This window comes from Peromyscus maniculatus, chromosome 4, assembly GCF_049852395.1.
Source record: "Peromyscus maniculatus bairdii isolate BWxNUB_F1_BW_parent chromosome 4, HU_Pman_BW_mat_3.1, whole genome shotgun sequence".
Lineage (NCBI taxonomy): Eukaryota > Metazoa > Chordata > Mammalia > Rodentia > Cricetidae > Peromyscus > Peromyscus maniculatus.
This window is the reverse complement of record NC_134855.1, coordinates 104,880,845-104,897,295: the sequence shown is the minus strand read 5'-3', so window position 1 is coordinate 104,897,295 and position 16,451 is coordinate 104,880,845. Positions and strand designations below refer to the sequence as shown.

Below are 16,451 nucleotides of genomic sequence, written 5' to 3'. Positions count from 1 at the left end.
TCATAGAAATACCAAGAAATACGGAACCCAGGATATGCACTGAATGCTATCAGCATGCTGCAGCTATCAACCAGTGAATTCTTTACAGGAACACGATGTTGAGACCCTTGCTTCCAACAGGTCAAAGCACCAAAGGAACCTGACCATGTAACATGGCAGGTACGGCACAGGAGCGAGATCAATACCAAAGCAGTGTGAGAAGCTGTGTTCTTTGGTTGGTCTCGGGGTTTTGAGACAAGGGCTCACTTTGTAGCTCTGGCTGTCCTAGAACTCACAGAGATTCTCCTGCCTCTGTTTCTGAGTGCTGGGTTTAAAGGTGTGCACCAACTACCTTCTTCATTATGCTCCACAGAAACTCACTTTATATAATATCTACGGCCTTCTCAAATACATTATTATTAGGTTTCCTTAGAGTAATGTATCCTGAATCCTGGTGTTTTTTTTTTTTTTTTTTTTTTGGTGTTTCGAGACAGGGTTTCCTCTGTGTAGCTTTTGGAGTCTATCCTGGAACTCACTCTGTAGACCAGGCTGGCCTCGAACTCACAGAGATCTACCTGGCTCTGCCTCCTGAGTGCTGGAATTAAAGGAGTGTGCCACCACCGCCTGGCCTGAGTCCTGTTTTAAGGAAGAAAGGAGGATATGGAACAAATTCATAAGGTATTGGAGGCAAAGGCAGAAACACTGAGTAAGCTTTATTAAGGCAGAAAAGATAAATTATCGTTGTCTTACCTTGAAGTTTTCCATAGGAAAAATTTCTAACTTAGCATTTGTCAATTCTGAATCAGTCTTACTAGTGAGTGACCAGATCATCAATAAACAATCATCCTTCCAGATTTTGTAAGAAGACACAGACACTGTGTCGTTACTACAGATTTCCACGAGACTTGAATGCCCACACTCAGGAGTTTCTTCCAACAAAGAAGCTAAATGGATTTCCTTGACAGCTGGAGCTGAAGAGGACGAAGAGGGGTGGAAAATTTCCATGTTGTCGTCAGCAAACAAAGAAGGAGCAGGCAAGCTGACACTCGAGAGCTGGCCAGCTGAGGGCAGCTCTGGACTGAGTTCAGTGTCTCCTCTATCCAAAGTGTTCAGACAGTCGTCATCCCCGTGGGCCATGTCTGATACAGAGCTAAAGGTGGAGGAGGTAGGGTTATGAGCACTGGGTGTCTTGTCATTTTGGGCTACTTTGAATTTTGATTTCCTCCTGAACTTGTGAGACACGACATCTGCTTTTCCCAACTGCAAAAATAAAATATAATAATATAAAACACTATTTTACTAGTCATGAGCTTTAAATATCTTCTATAATTTCAAATGAACAATATATTAACACTCAGAATCTGTAAAGCAAAGCTTGGCAAAACTCAGATGAATAAAATGTAAAACCCTAAAATTCTTAAAGCTATCAGCTAAATTTTACTTCTGACTTAAAAAACAAATTGCCTGGCATGGTGGCACACACCTTTATTCCCAGCACACAGGGGGCAAAGGCAGTCAATCTCTGTGATCAAGGCCGGCCTGGTCTACAGAGTGAGTGAGTTCCAGTCTAGCCAGGGCTACACAGAGAAACCCTGTCTTGAAAAAACAAAAACAAAAACAAACACACAAAACACCACTTTTAAAAACCATAGACTTAGAAAAGTAAATACAATAAGGTCAACACTTGGTTGTAACAGTTTTACAAACTGTTGTTTGGTATCCTTTACTACATTACATAATCGGACAGCCTAGCTATGGTTTTGTTTCCAGAGCTGTCTTACAGAATCCTAAGTTACCCCTGACCACAAAGAGGACCTAAGGTGTGTTTTAATAGTCTATAATAATTGTGATTTCATGGCCTGTTAGTAAGCAGAGAAGAAAAATTGGTTTGACCTCAAAAAACAAATGTCAGAGGCTGACCAGGAAAAACATCCCGTAACTAGTGATGGTTACCAAATTTGCCGCTACTAATCTAACTGAAGAACAGTCTGACCAGATCTACGTCAGCAGAGCCCACAGACAGACCACTATTACTGACAATCTTCAATCAAGTCCCTTGCCCTCAGAGAATTCTCTCATCCACCCTTGTCATTCTTGTTAGTTTGTATGGACCCTGGTCCTGTGTTAGCAGACTAGACTCAGAGAATAACTTGTTTTAGGCGAATAGATGTTCTCACTTCAGTGGTATAAAAACTGTGTCAAAAAAAAAAAAAAAAAAGAAAAGAAAGAAAGAAAGAAAGAAAAGAAAAAAGAAGAAACTATGTCACTTGACAGGTGGTGGTGGCACACCCCTTTAATCCCAGCACTCTGGAGGTAGAGGCAGGTGAATCTCTGTGAGTTTGAGGCCAGCCTGGTCTACAGATCAAGTTTCAGGACAGGCTCCAAAGCTACACAGAGAAACCCTGTCTTGAAAAACAAGAACAAAAAACTCTGTCACTCACAGCCCTAGAGCTGGAAGACGATGACTAAGAGAGCTATAGGAGGCATTCCCACCATGTGTAGATGAAATCCAGTTCTTGCTTCCAGCAGAGAGCAGAGATTCTCACAGGAACGTAGCAGATAACTTACCAAGTTGATTGTATTTTCTGGTCCAAGCCCAACAAACAATGAGGAGGCCAACAGCTGCCTTTCTTTCTCCTCTGTAGACTGGACAAGGCCTTGAGCTTGGTCCTTCCTGGCTGTGGCTTGGTCTACATTTTCTGTGGTGGCGCCCTCTCCAGGAACATGCGGCACTTCGGTCTTATCCCCGGTTCCGCTCTCCTTTTTGGGGAGATAGCCCTCTTTGCCCCATAGTTTCTTTACGCCTTCCAGCTTCAGGCTACTTGTCCTAAGGAGTTTAAGGAAGAAAGTCAATTTAAATGATTGCTGGCTAGGTAGATCCTTGATGCATTTTTTTTCCAAAACACATTTTGCTATGGCCTTTTAAAAAACAACTTTCATTTAATTTTCTAGGCCAGAGGAAACCTAGGTTTTAAATGGATTTTTATTAGAGCCAACTTCCTCCTTCCCTCTATCAAAATAATTTAAAGTGCCAGAACTCTAGATCTGGTTAGAAATCTCAGACCATTTAATTTCCACTTAATTACTTGAGTGAGTTACAGAAGAAGAGAAGGGCTGTGGACCTGTTCCTCTACGTGCTGTTCTAAGACACCTTGACCTTTAACTCTGATGGCCCAAGATATAAGATCTCAGTCACATGAGATCCAACCTCAATCATAAAATAATAATTCATAAGCACAAATTCATCTTAAAATCCACTGAAAGCAAAACATTCACATATGCACCAATATATAAACTTGTTAATACAAAATGTTTTATTAATGTGAGCATTAGCTACATGTTTGAGCTGGGCAGTGGTGGCACACACCTTTAATCCCAGCGCTTGGGAGGCAGAACCAGGCAGATCTCTGTGAGTTTGAGGCCAGCCTGGTCTATGGAGTGAGATCCAGGACAGGCACCAAAACTACACAGAGAAACCCTGTCTCGAAAAACCAAAACAAAAACCACTACATGTTCGATCTTTATGAAAATGATATAAAGATTAGCTTGGAAAAGAGGCTTAGAAACTCTTCTTTGTATTTTTTATTACATTTATGTATGTATGTATGTATGTATGTATGTATGTTTTATTTAGATGCCACAGCCCATGTGTAGAGGCCAGAGGATAACTTGCAGGAGTCAGTTCTCTCCTTATACCACATGGGGCCTCGAGATTGAACTTGGGCTGTTGGGTTTGAATACAGGTACTTTTACCCGCAAAGACAACTGAATGGCCCAGAATTTTTAATTACATGACTTACATATTTTGTGTATATGGGTCAAGGGGATCGGACTCAGGTCATCAGGCATGGTAACAAGTGCCTTAACCCACTGGGCCACCTCACCCACCCCCAGAAACTTTTTAGTAGCTGAGTTTTTTAAAGTACTGGTTAGAAGGCAGATGCTCAGCCCAAAGATCCTAAGATGAGACATATAGGCAAAATAAATAAAATAAAAAAAAAATCTAGAATCAAATTATGCAAGTGAATTCAGGGGCTAGATAGGTAGCTTAGTGGTTAAGAGCACTGGCTGATCTTCCAGAGGACCCAGGTTCAATCCCCGGCACCCACATGGTGGCTCTCGACCATCTGTAACTCTAGTTCCAATACCCTCTTCTGGCATCTGGCATCACCAGGCGTAGGCACAATACATAAACATACACTCAGAAAAATCATCCATACACATAAAATTTTTAAAAATTTAAACAGAATATGGAATCACATAATGTCACCAAAGTTATAGCTATGAGTCCACGAGTTCATAGTGACTAATATAGTCATCAGTACTGACTGAAATAGTCCAAGATCACCTCTATCACTCTTATTAAAAACCTATATATCAGGCCAGGCATTGGTGGCACACAACTTTAACCCCAGCACTCGGGAGGCAGAGGCAGGCAGATCTCAGTGAGTTTGAGGCCAGCCTGGTTTACAAAGTGAGTTCCAGGACAGCTAGGACTGTTACACAGAGAAACCCTGTTTTGAAAAATCAGAAGAAAAAAGGAATTCTAAATTGGGCTTGACTTTATTCTCAGCTTACCAAGGACTGTAGAAGGAGAACAACGGTCTCACCTTGAAACCGACTCACTGTAAAAAAATCAATCGTTGCGTCCATTTTCAGTGTAAGATACGCTTAGCACTTAGTTCCAGAGCAGCAGGAGGAAGCAGTTCTGGGGCCTGCTTGCCTCAGAACTCTAGAGGTGGAAGGTCCAGGCTGGGTGACTGAGTCCATAGTCAGAGAAAGGAGTCTCAGGTTCCAAATTATTCATTAGATTAGGCTTTGTGCCCTAAACCAATGAGATGGGGAATTTGAGAAGGGGCAAGTCCTAGCCTATGGGAAGACAGGAATTTCTCTCAATCGGAACTTTCTTTAAAAACTTTTTAAAAAGATTTTATTTTATGTATATTGATGTTAGTTTGTATGTATATCTGCACACCAGAAGAGGCCATTGGATCCCACAGATGGTTGTGAGCCGCCATGTGGGTGCTGGGAATTGATCAGGACCTCTGGAAGAGCAGCCAGTGTTGCTTAACATTGGGACTTTAAAAACCACTGTCTCGGGCCAAAGTAGTGCAGCAGCCATTTTTGCCTTTCCCTAGGCGGGTGCAGAATTGTATATTTAAAGTGCTTCACTTTCACTAGTCTCTCTAATTGTTATTATCTTATCTTCAACATTCACCTTACCAGTTACCACACAAGTCCCAAATCTGAAATAATGTGTGAACTGCGATTTTCTTTGAAAACTTCAATCCACCCTTCATATTCTATTGAAGTAATAAAGCACATAAAATGGACATTTGGCATAGAACTCACAAGATCAGCCTCTCACACCCTGAACACTGTTTATTCTGTAGACTTTCTCCCTGGGTCTGGAGGACCTCCATCCCTACTTGTTGCTTTGTTCTGCTTGAGACACTTAACAGCCATTACCTCTACCATCAACAACCCACCAACCACGCCTGGATGCCAAAATTAAATGTTTAGGAAAGAAATTAAGGATGTTAGACCAGGGAGGGAAAAGATAAAAACAGAATTAGAATTCCTGCCATTTAATCCACCACACCATTCTTCGTTCACCACATCTGTATCATGCTCTCATGCATTCTAGGTGAGCACACTGCCAGTGAGCGGCACCCCATCATCCCTTGACTTCTCTTAAATAAGCTCATTGACAAGGGTAAAGGCATTTTCATTACCTGGCATCGCATCAGTACACTAGCTATACTTGGTAAATTTAGCATGAGAATCATGGCAGCAGCAATTAGTGTGTGCTGGGCTGCACTGTGTCCTTCATTACACTATCTCACTTTATTAATTTCAATATGCTTCTGAAAATAATTTAGTTATATCACAAACATTAGAGTATGTTTAACAGAAAGGAAATTGGGCCCAAATACATATGCAATGGTGTTAACAATTTTCAAGGTAGCCAAAGAATCCCTGAAAACATTTGGTGGGGTCATGCACATCAGTGTGTTAGAGTGTGCTCTCATTCACATGCCATGTAAAGGCCAGAGGACAAATCAAATGTTTTCATCTATCAGTTTTTAAAAAAATACAATCATTTATTTTTACTTTATGTGCATTGGTGTTTAGCTTGCATATGTCTGTGGGGGGGGGGTCAGACACCCTGGAACTGGAGCTATGGACAGCTGTGATCTGCCGTGTGGTGCTGGGCTGTGAACCCAGGCCCTCCTGCTTGCAGAGCAAGTGCAAAGTTCTCTCCCCAGAGCTCTGGAAGTATTCTGAGCAAAGAAGAGAGCTTCCTTAGACATCCTCGTCTCTGTATCTGTCACTCTTCTCATAAGGTGATTACAAAAAATATTTTCCAGAGCATGACATAAGTAATAAGGAATGAAGACTATGCTTGATACTTATCTGGTGTATAAGTTCCAATGTGCTTCCTCAAATTTTATAATATGTGGTCATAATATACGCTATGTGCAAACCTGTTTATTATTTTTAATTAATATGTATGGGTGTCTATGTGTATGAGCACATGCATATGGGTGCCTAAGAGTTCCCTAGAGCTCCCGGCAGCTGTGAGCTGTCTGATGTGGCTGCTGGGATCTGGTCCTCTGCAAGAGCAACACAGGCGCTAAACTCTGGGCCATCTCCCCAGACCTCATGTGACAATATTATACATGGCTTATGCTGTCTTGGAAGGAGGTAGATAAGCTTTTTTGTTGTTTTTTTTTCCAAGACAGGGTTTCTCTGTGTAACTTTGCGCCTTTCCTGGAACTCACTCTGTAGCCCAGCTGGCCTCGAACTCACAGAGATATGGCAGATAAGCTCTTAAAGTCTAATATATAGCATCAGAATCTTGAAACCAATCAATAGAAGCAAGTGAAACAAAATCTCATGTAGAATATAGCTCTCAGGAACAAAGGTATTATTAGGAACAAAGATATTAAACACAGTCATAAACATGTCTCTTCTTTTTCATTATTTGAAAATGAAAACTTCTTAGAAGTCATCCTAAAGTGAGCAAATAATAATCCCAAGGACACAAGCAGAGGCAGAAAGCAGGCAGGAGGCTGCAGGTAGTCAAGCTCACCAAATTCTCAGCTTTGCCAAGAAACTTACTCTTTCAGTCCCGTTTCAGCACTGTTTCCTGAGATATCTGAGCCCAGAGAAATGCCAGCAGGAGACTGCCGTCCAGTGAAACCAGATGAAGAAAATGACAGTCCATAGGGTTCAAAATTGAGAACTATAATTTAAAAACAGGAACAGAGGTTCATATTTAAAACAAAGCATAACAGTGAAATTTATGAGATTCCATTCACTATTGAAATAATTAAAAGGCTGGAATCCAACAACAATCTAATCAGACATGTACAGTAAGAGTGAAGCAGCTGCCACTGATTCCAGTCTGCATATGCTAGGGTAATCAGAGAGAAACTATCTTTCATTTTTATCGTTTTCTCTCTTCTAGAAAGTTAGAAAGAATTCAATTAGAAAAGGCAAATAAGCTGAGCAGTGGTGGTGCACACCAAAATGAATTCAATTAGAAAAGGCAAATAAGCTGAGCAGTGGTGGTGCACACCTTAAACACCAGCACTCGGGAGGCAGAGGCAGGAGAATCTCTGAGTTTGAGGCCAGCCTGGTCTACAGAGTGAGTTCTAGGACAGCCAGAGCTACACAGACAAACCCTGTCTTGGAAAAAAGAAAGAGAAAGAAAGAAACAAAGATAGATAGATAGATAGATAGATAGATAGATAGATAGATAGATAGATAGATAGATTGATTAGATAGAGAAAGAGAGAGAGAGAGAGAGAGAAGGAAAGAAGGAAGGAAGGAAGGAAGGAAGGAAGGAAGGAAGGAAGGAAGGAAGGAAGGAAGGAAGGAAGGAAGGAAGGAAGGAAGGAAGGAAGAGCCAGGAGGTGGTGGCGCACGCCTTTAATCCCAGCACTCGGGAGGCAGAGGCAGGGGGATCTTTGTGAGTTTGAAGCCAGCCTATTCTACAAAGTGAGTTCCAGGACAGGCTCCAAAGCTACACAGAGAAACCCTGTCTCAAAAAAGAGAAAGAAGAAAGGAAGGAAAGAGAGAAAGAGAAAGGAAAAGGCAAATAATAAAAACAAAGCAGGCATATTGAGAAGTCGCTGCTATCCTAAGAAAATAAAAGAACACAATAAGCGAAGGTGAGGTGATGGCCATGTTCTGCGTAGTGAATGATTGCTGGACACATCTTTACCTAAAAGAGTGGACGGTGCCCTCAACGGGAATAAAAGAAACAATGTTTACTCAGTCACGTGCTAATTCTTTTTAATATGTATATACTTTAAATAAATTCAACAGAACCAGGAAATTCCTATTACTATTGTAGCGGAGCAGATGCCAAATACCCATTCCCCTTTCTTTTAAGTAGCAGAATTCTCCAGTCTTAGGTAGGTACACTGGCAGCCAGAGGAGATGTTTCTAGATTCTGCTGCCATATGACTTCTGGCCAATTAAATTATACACACATTTTGAGTGCAACATCTGGGGAAGTCTCTGTAAAGAAATTCTCTTCTCCCATCTCCTTTCCCCTGCTGGTCACACTGAGATTGGTTGCTCAAGTGCAAGCAGCCATCTTGAATCATACAGTGAAACAGCAGAGATGTCAGAACAGCAAGGGAGGGAATCTGGAGTTCCCATAATTCCAAAGCTAACATCAACCTGGGAGAGAACAGTAACCATATGCTTTGTGTAACACCTCATTAAACAACAACTAGATAAACATGACTGTAACTGGCCAATCCACCTCTTCAGACACCAGGGGATGCAGCAAGCGTCACACAGAGTATGCAGAGCTGTGACTATCAGTAAACTACAAGTAAGAGTGAGAAGGGAAGATTCATCATCCAAACAGATGTGTAAGATGGGGGCTCCCCCTATTTCATAGGAGTCATTCCCAGGTAACATGCAAATGACCCAGTGCTCTCTCTATCTCACAGGAATAATTCCCAGGTATCATGCAAATGACCCGGCGGTCTCCTCTTCACTAAGGTCACGGTAAAAGACTCCCTCACAGGCTATGCTTCTGAAATATCAAGTTCTTGCCTTTGTGAGCTCCTTGTGACATCATTAATCAGATACTTTGCTAGAGAAACAATCTAATACACTAGACCATTCATAGTGAAAATGAGTCACTCGCCCACAGTGACCAGGGTTGTTTCTGGAACCTTTCTAGATACGCTCACACTATTCAGTGTCAGTCTTCACCAGGTGTGGTGACACACGCCTTTAATCCCAACACTCTGGAGGCAGAGACAGGTGGATTGCTATGAGTTCCAGGCCAGCCAAAGCTGCAGCACAGTGACTAGCATGTCACAGGTTCTTCCAAAACTCTAGAGTGGTAGTCGTCCCTTGGGCACCCATGCGAATGGAGCCTATGGCTTTGGGAATACTTTGAGGCTAACCTTTCCCCTGAGTCAGGACAAAAAATAGATTTAATGAAAAGCCACAGAAGGTATAAATATCTGTAATCACCTCCTTTCATGGCTATAGCATCAACTGCACATTTCTAAAAGCTAAGCCCTGAGCCGGGTGTGTTGGAACACACCTGTAATCCAGCATCTGGCAGCCCAAGGCTAAAGGACCTCGAGGTCTCCCTGAGCCTGTGCTACACCGTGAGAACAGCCTGTCTCAGTGACAACAAAAACTGAACCCAAACAAACAAACAACATGCCCCTGAATCCACTAGATGATGAAAATATACCTTTCTCCTGACAAAGCCGTTCCTCTTGGCGCTGGTGATGGGGCTTGTAAGGTGCTGCTCCCTTACTGAGCCCTTCAGCCACAAAACCATCCAGAAAAGATAGAGAAGCATCCACCTGCATCAAAGTTAGGCAAAAAGCAGGATTAAAAAAAAAAAAAAGAGCATGTACTTGGACAACTAGACAGTACGGCGCATGTATCTTTTAAAGTTTTTAGGAGAGCTCCTTCTTTGGGGTCTAGTTGGCCTGACTGTACTCTCTATAAGCCCCCCAGATCTAGGTTAAGTCCCACACCAGTGCCTACCGAGTCTGGCCATCCGTCTTGTGCCTCTACTGTGGGAGCCCGTTTTCAGGTTCCTTGTGGCTTTACCCAGCAGGTCCGCATAGAGGATGATTTGGACCACGGGCCTGAGTGCAGGTGTCTGAGATGGTCTGCACTTGGCTGTGCTGGGGGAGGAGGTCTTTTGCTCCACCCTTTGGCGTCTCCATAAATACCCTGGGGCAGAGACAGTTGGGGCCCGTTGGAATAGGTTCCAGGCCCTCTCAAGGCTATCCTTTATGTTCTATCTGTTTATCTCTGCAATAAATCCTTCTACCTAATATTTCCTGCTGCTCACACTCAAGAAAACTCTGGGGAGCTGTGGGGTTGGTGGGTAAACGCCCCACACTCTACCAGCCTCTAGACTTCTGCCAAGACCTGCCCTACCTGCTCACAACCTACAGGTTCCTCCCCATGCCACTTCCAACCTCTCCACCCAGCCATATCTTGTACACCCTTTTCCAGTGGCCAGCATCTACCCTTAAGTTCCAGGTTTGGACCAGGACCAACCCAGTACCCTGTGGCCACCTGACCTCATCTCATTTAAGCCACATTCAACTTCTAGGAACAGTCCAACCTGTACATCCTGTGTTTTACTCCAACCTGTTCTGTCCGTATCAGACACAGAACTAAAAGAAGTCTGTGTACACACCACACCACACACACACACACACACACACACAAACACACAAACACACATACATACACACACGAAATTTCCCATCTGGGCTGACAAGGTTCCCCTAAGAGGCACAGAAAAAGTTTAATACCAAGCAGAGAAGCCCTCTTTTGAGTTGCTGGTCAGGGTTGTCCAAGAGACTCCTAAAACATACAGGTTATTACTATTGTGCTTCCCAGAGGTAGACAGTAAATTGCTATTGCTGAAGACACCATGTGTTTTGGACACAGCTGTATCTGACCTTGTGTAGGATAGTTTTATGTCAACAAGCTAATGTCATCTGAGAGTAAGGAACCTCAAATAAGAAAATGTTCCCGCCAGGCATTGGTGGTGCATGCCTTTAATCCCAGCACTCGGGAGGCAGAGTCAGGTGGATCTCTGTGAGTTCGAGGCCAGCCTGATCTCTGAAGTGAGTTCCAGGAAAGGCGCAAAGCTACACAGAGAAACCCTGTCTCAAACAAAACAAAACAAAACAAAACAAAACACCACAAAAAAAAAAAAAAAAAAAGAAAAAAGAAAATATTCCTGCCTGGTGTGGTGGTTCATGCCTTGAATCCCAGCACTCGGGAGGCAGAGGTAGGCGGAGTTCAAGGACAGAGCAAGTTCCTGGGCTACACAGAGAAACTCTGTCTCAAAAATCCAAAAATAAGAAAGAAAAAGAAAAAGAAAAGGTTGGCAGCGGGCAGTGGTGGCACACACCTTGATCCCAGCTCTCCTGCACCCAAGGCTCAGGGGACACTGAGGAAGAGGGGCAGAGAGACTGGAAGATCCAGAGATCAGAGTCATGCCCTGAGACTGTGTCTCCTCAGAATGTCAGAGAAGCTATACTGGTGAATGGAGGAATCCTGATTTGCTTTCTTTTTTTCTTTCTTTTCTTTTCCTTTTATAACGGATGGAGGCTACGTGTGAGTGTGACCAGAAACTGAACCCCATGTCTCAAGCCATGGGGCCTGACTACCCCCAGGCAACGACCCCAGCAGCGGCCCCTTTCCTAGGACCTGCTCCTGCTACACAGGAGTTCCGTCTGCCCTTCTCCTCTGGTCACTCACTAAAACTCCTGAGTCCTACTCTTCACTGGGGTGTGGATTTCACTGTTCAAATTCGAGACAAGGGCCCTGCCTTGGTGGAAATGTTGTGTGAGTGACCTCCCAGAACCCCAACTTCTAAGTGAAGCCACACCAGGCTAGAGAGCCGGTTACCCTCAAGCACTTCTTCTCTCCATACAGACTTTCCCAGCCTTTCCCGAATCTCAAGACTACAAGAAGCTACAAACGAGGCACTCCCCGGCACCCATTTAGAACCAGGACTAAAGGGAACCTCTCCAATCTCTCCCCACCAACATGTGACAAACTGCAAACTCCATCACACACGCTACAGAAACTATATTTTGATACATTCCTTATTCATCATGCAATGACTGTTTAGGCAACACGATTTTGACAGAGCACAGGGTTCTTACCACTGTGTCTTCACAGGTCTGAGCACCTTGAAGCAAGCTCTTCATAAGCTCTACATCTTCCTGCAGATGTTTCAATTCAAATGCATGCTGTCTCAGACAAGTATTCAAAGAGATCGTGAATTCCTGGATTAATTTCTCAACTACATGAGAAGAACGTGCTTGGGGCGTTAGCTTGGTCACCGCGGCAATCAACCAGGCCTTTGTTTCTGAAGAAATGGAGTCACTCATAAGTAACTTGTAGAGCCTGCTTATAACTCCCTCCGGACTTTCTTCATCTAAGAGGTGTGAATACTCTCCTAATACCTGGAGTAAAACAAAATGGTATAAATGGAAATACCAAGTCAGAGAGTACCATATCAGACCTACTGCTAGAATGAACTGCTATCTGTAGTCAATACATTTTTATGATGAACGTTATTAAAGAAACACTGTAGATTATATCAAGAACTGTATCCTCAATACAAAAGAACTGGAACACATTAGTAACAATACGTAAATAAAATACCTCTATAGGTTAGCGTTCTTCTGAACTTCCAGTTAGAAACTGGTTTATTTTCCAGTAAGAATTTAGATAGGTAGGCCTTACATGTTAGTAAGAGTATGATTTTACAAAATACTGATTTCTAGTATTTCTTAAGGTCTCCTATAAAGCACAGGTTTCTGGTTTTCATCATTAGACTGTGTAATTTAGTGACTGTGGAGAGGACTCAGAGTCTACATCTGGACAAGCATCAGCCGACACTGACAAAGTCCACAGGGCTGTGTCAAGGACCATGTGCTGGGCACTGGTCATGCAGATCTTCAATCCCAGCACTCGGGAGGAAGAGGCAGGCGGATCTCTATGAGTTCGAGGACAGCCTACACAGAGAAACGCTATCTCGAAAACAAAACAAAACAACAAAACAAACAAACAAACAAACAAACAAACAAGAGAATACTGATCATGCTACATATACTTTTTTCCCCACATCTATTTACTCAAGTGACATCCATGATTGGTCTAACAATCAATCATTTTATAAATGACAAAATTATCATCTTAGACACAGCTACTAAAATCAGCAGAACAGAACGAGCAGGGAGGGGATCACGGCCAGTGCCTACACAGCATCTGGGTGGCTGAGACAGTAGGATTGCCAGGAGTTCAGATGAGCTAGTGCTATATAGTGAGTCTCAGGCCAGCCAGGGCTACAGCAATAATCTGTCTCTAAAATAGTCCAAAAGGAGAGAATCTAAGCAACACAGCGAGGCACCAATTTAAAATACACAAAATACTGGATACAGCACTGCAGGTCTACAAGTACCAACTGATGAAGCACGAGAGTCATGATTCAAGGCCAGCCTAGGTAGCAAAGGGAGATCTGCTCCTCTCAAAAGCAAACTACAACAAAACAATTTTAAAAGAGGCTCTAATAAGTAAAAGACGGAAAGTTCCAGAAGAGCAGGTAACCTGAGTTCCATCTCAAAATGAATTTTTAATGGACTTCTGTTTGTGAGAAGATTATTTCCTCTTATTATTCCCATTAACTACACCCAAATGTAGTGGGTTATATGTAAAACATCAGTTTTATGTAAAACGAAACTGACATCAGTTATATGTAAAACATACACAGAGGGTCTAGGAATGTAGCTCAGTTACTGTTTGCCTAGCACACAAGAAGGCTGGGGTTTGATACCCAGCAAGGATAAAACCAAGCATGGTGGTACATGCCCCTAGTCCTAGGAAGTCGAGGCCAAAGAATGGGAAGTTCAAGGCTTCCCATGACTACACAGCAAGTCTGAGTCCAGGCTGAGATACATAAGACTGTCTTAAAAAAACAAAAACCGAAACAAACAACAACAAAAAATCACCCTTTACCAAAGACCAGACCAGTGAGATGGTACAAAGGATAAGTAAATAGTTTAGATATAAAAGTAAACATTGGGAAAGAAAACAGACAGCTGGGAAGAGCTGAATGATTCCTGGAGGAATATGTTGTTATAATAATGTGCATGTAATAGGTTTTGCTCACCCAGCTCATAACTTGAATAAATCTCTGTGGATAGAAAGTATTCTCCATATCTAATAAAGTAAGATACGACTGAACTGCATAGACTCTTAATTGTTTATCTTCTGTCTCATCGTCAAAACCTACAAAGAAATTGAAACACCAGTTTAGTTTCCCTTAATTCCCAATGACTGTAATAAAAACATAATTTAAAATTCTTTACCAACCTTCTGCTAGCAGTCTCAGGAAGTTACTGAGGATATCAGGGTGCATTACATCTCCTCCCACTGAAAACACAGCATTCATTGTCTGAATGAACCACACATTGTCAGGAGCATATGTGTCCAGTGTTAAGAACAAGTCACTTCCTTATGAGACTCACTGAAATCATCCCTTTGGGAACAACCCTTTAAAAGGAACTCCAATCCATGCCAGTGTGGCAGCTTATTTCTAACTTCTACCCCAAATGCTCTAAAACCCGGTTCTATATAACATCAAGCACTAGGCTTACACATAGCAGGTATAAACACGAATAATTTGAAGAAATGAGACAGCTGTCTGTGACAAGCAAATAATGGAAGATTCATACTGTTTGGGTGGGAGCTCCACCTCAACCCTTGGCACCCTGGCATCCCTGTACCCAAAGAGTCTGGAATGTTTGGAAGGAGTCTAGTGGAAGATCCATCTCGGCTCTCCTCCCCATCTCTTTCCCTAAACGGGCCCCTTCAGAGCCTGCCGAACACAGCTCCTCCCCCAGAGAGGCTCAGAACCACTCCCACAGAGGATATATAAGCAGCATCCCCGAAAACAGATACGTGGTTCTTCTGGTCTCGTGCCCTTCTCTCTGCAGGGCCAGGGAATCACCCAGGAACGCTTTACCCATTAGACCTGGGCTTTCTAATTTGGTCTGATTCGGTTTGTTGCAATGGTAGAGAGGCCTTCAGCAGGCCTAAAACTTATCACATACATATTCCAGAGAGGCTAAAGCTGGGAGCGTCCACCTGAGCCGAGTATTTAACCTCTTTGTAATGCCTCTGTCATCAGTTCTAAAGCTGACCACTGCTAGGTCAAAGCTACAGCACTGCCTAGGCCAGAGTACATCTAACTAAGTCCCAAGTTCCAACAGATAGCTAAAAAAACCAACCCCCAAGAAGTCTCTACAAATTTCTGAGGCTTAAGAATCAAGAATTCAATTGCTGGGTCCCTGAACTCAATTCACAACTGGCTACATTTGTACCACCATTTCAAGTCAGTGCATAAAGGTATGTATGAGTCACAGTTGAAGCAAAGGATATTTCTCAGCCAACTCAGCTATTTTGCCAACTAAATTGATGATGATATACTCTTCTTTGCTCTGATGCAAATATTCAAGCATTTTCTGTACAATAACTATTACATTCTGTGCATTTGTAATTCTGTAAAGAAGTTCCAGAGTCTATTAAGAGAAATAAAAACAGTATTATAAAACTATACATGATAACACCAATAAATATAATAAATGCATTTAGAATAAGCTAACTGTTCTGTTTCTGTAGAGATTTTCAGGAGAGTCAGCTAATAGGTGATAAAGAAATGCCAGTTTTGCTGGGGTTGTTGCTCAGTGGTGGAGTACCTAATTGCCTAGAATATTTGAGGTACTAGATCCTATTCTCCAACACCACAAATTAAAAAAAGGAAAAAGTGTGAACTTGAACTAAGGTGGGGAGGAAGAGGGAACTAATAAGAAGAAGTGATATGAAGGGAAATGAGGAAACCTGGTGTTGGTGGTGGTGGTGGAATAGTGCTCTGAGGCTGGGAGACATCTATGCTCCTGAGAAGGGCCCTCGGGATCTACACCGTGACAAAACAGGGCACAGTAAGGAGACTATTCCCCTATGGAAAGGCTGATATGTGGGCCACATATTGGAGCTGTGGCACAAGTTTGTTGTATTAAAAAGAAACCTAAAGTTAAAAAAAAGATAAGCAATGCAAAATACTAATAGTGATATAGTGGTAAGGAAACTGTTGAACTGTGTTCAACTAACTCTATTAATAACACAAAAATGCATGCTGTCTATGTGATAAAATAGATGGGCTCTATAATTATATTTTTTACCGTCTTTAGAGTCTTTTTTATTTTTAAGCTGTTTTAAAATATGAAATAACATGTCTATATGTAAATGCATATATGCAAATAACTTATATTTAAAATACTTTTAAAATTTAAAATGCATAATCTTTTATTTATTTTTTATTTTTATGTGCATTGGTGTTTTGCCTGTATGCATGTCTGTGTGAGGGTGTTAGATCC

General features: G+C 42.3%; 1 protein-coding gene across 1 annotated transcript in view; it reads right to left on the bottom strand.

Moving 5' to 3' along the window:
• Positions 1-16,451, bottom strand: part of Ap4e1 (adaptor related protein complex 4 subunit epsilon 1) — a 61,343-nt gene that overhangs the window by 7,832 nt on the left and 37,060 nt on the right. The window contains exons 11-18 of the mRNA XM_006986466.4: positions 15,457-15,596; positions 14,389-14,501; positions 14,186-14,304; positions 12,174-12,476; positions 9,719-9,833; positions 7,105-7,228; positions 2,548-2,806; positions 730-1,239 (exon numbers count right to left, since the gene is read on the bottom strand). Coding sequence (XP_006986528.1) covers positions 730-1,239; positions 2,548-2,806; positions 7,105-7,228; positions 9,719-9,833; positions 12,174-12,476; positions 14,186-14,304; positions 14,389-14,501; positions 15,457-15,596 — 1,683 coding nt within the window. The remainder of the gene's footprint in view (positions 1-729; positions 1,240-2,547; positions 2,807-7,104; positions 7,229-9,718; positions 9,834-12,173; positions 12,477-14,185; positions 14,305-14,388; positions 14,502-15,456; positions 15,597-16,451) is intronic.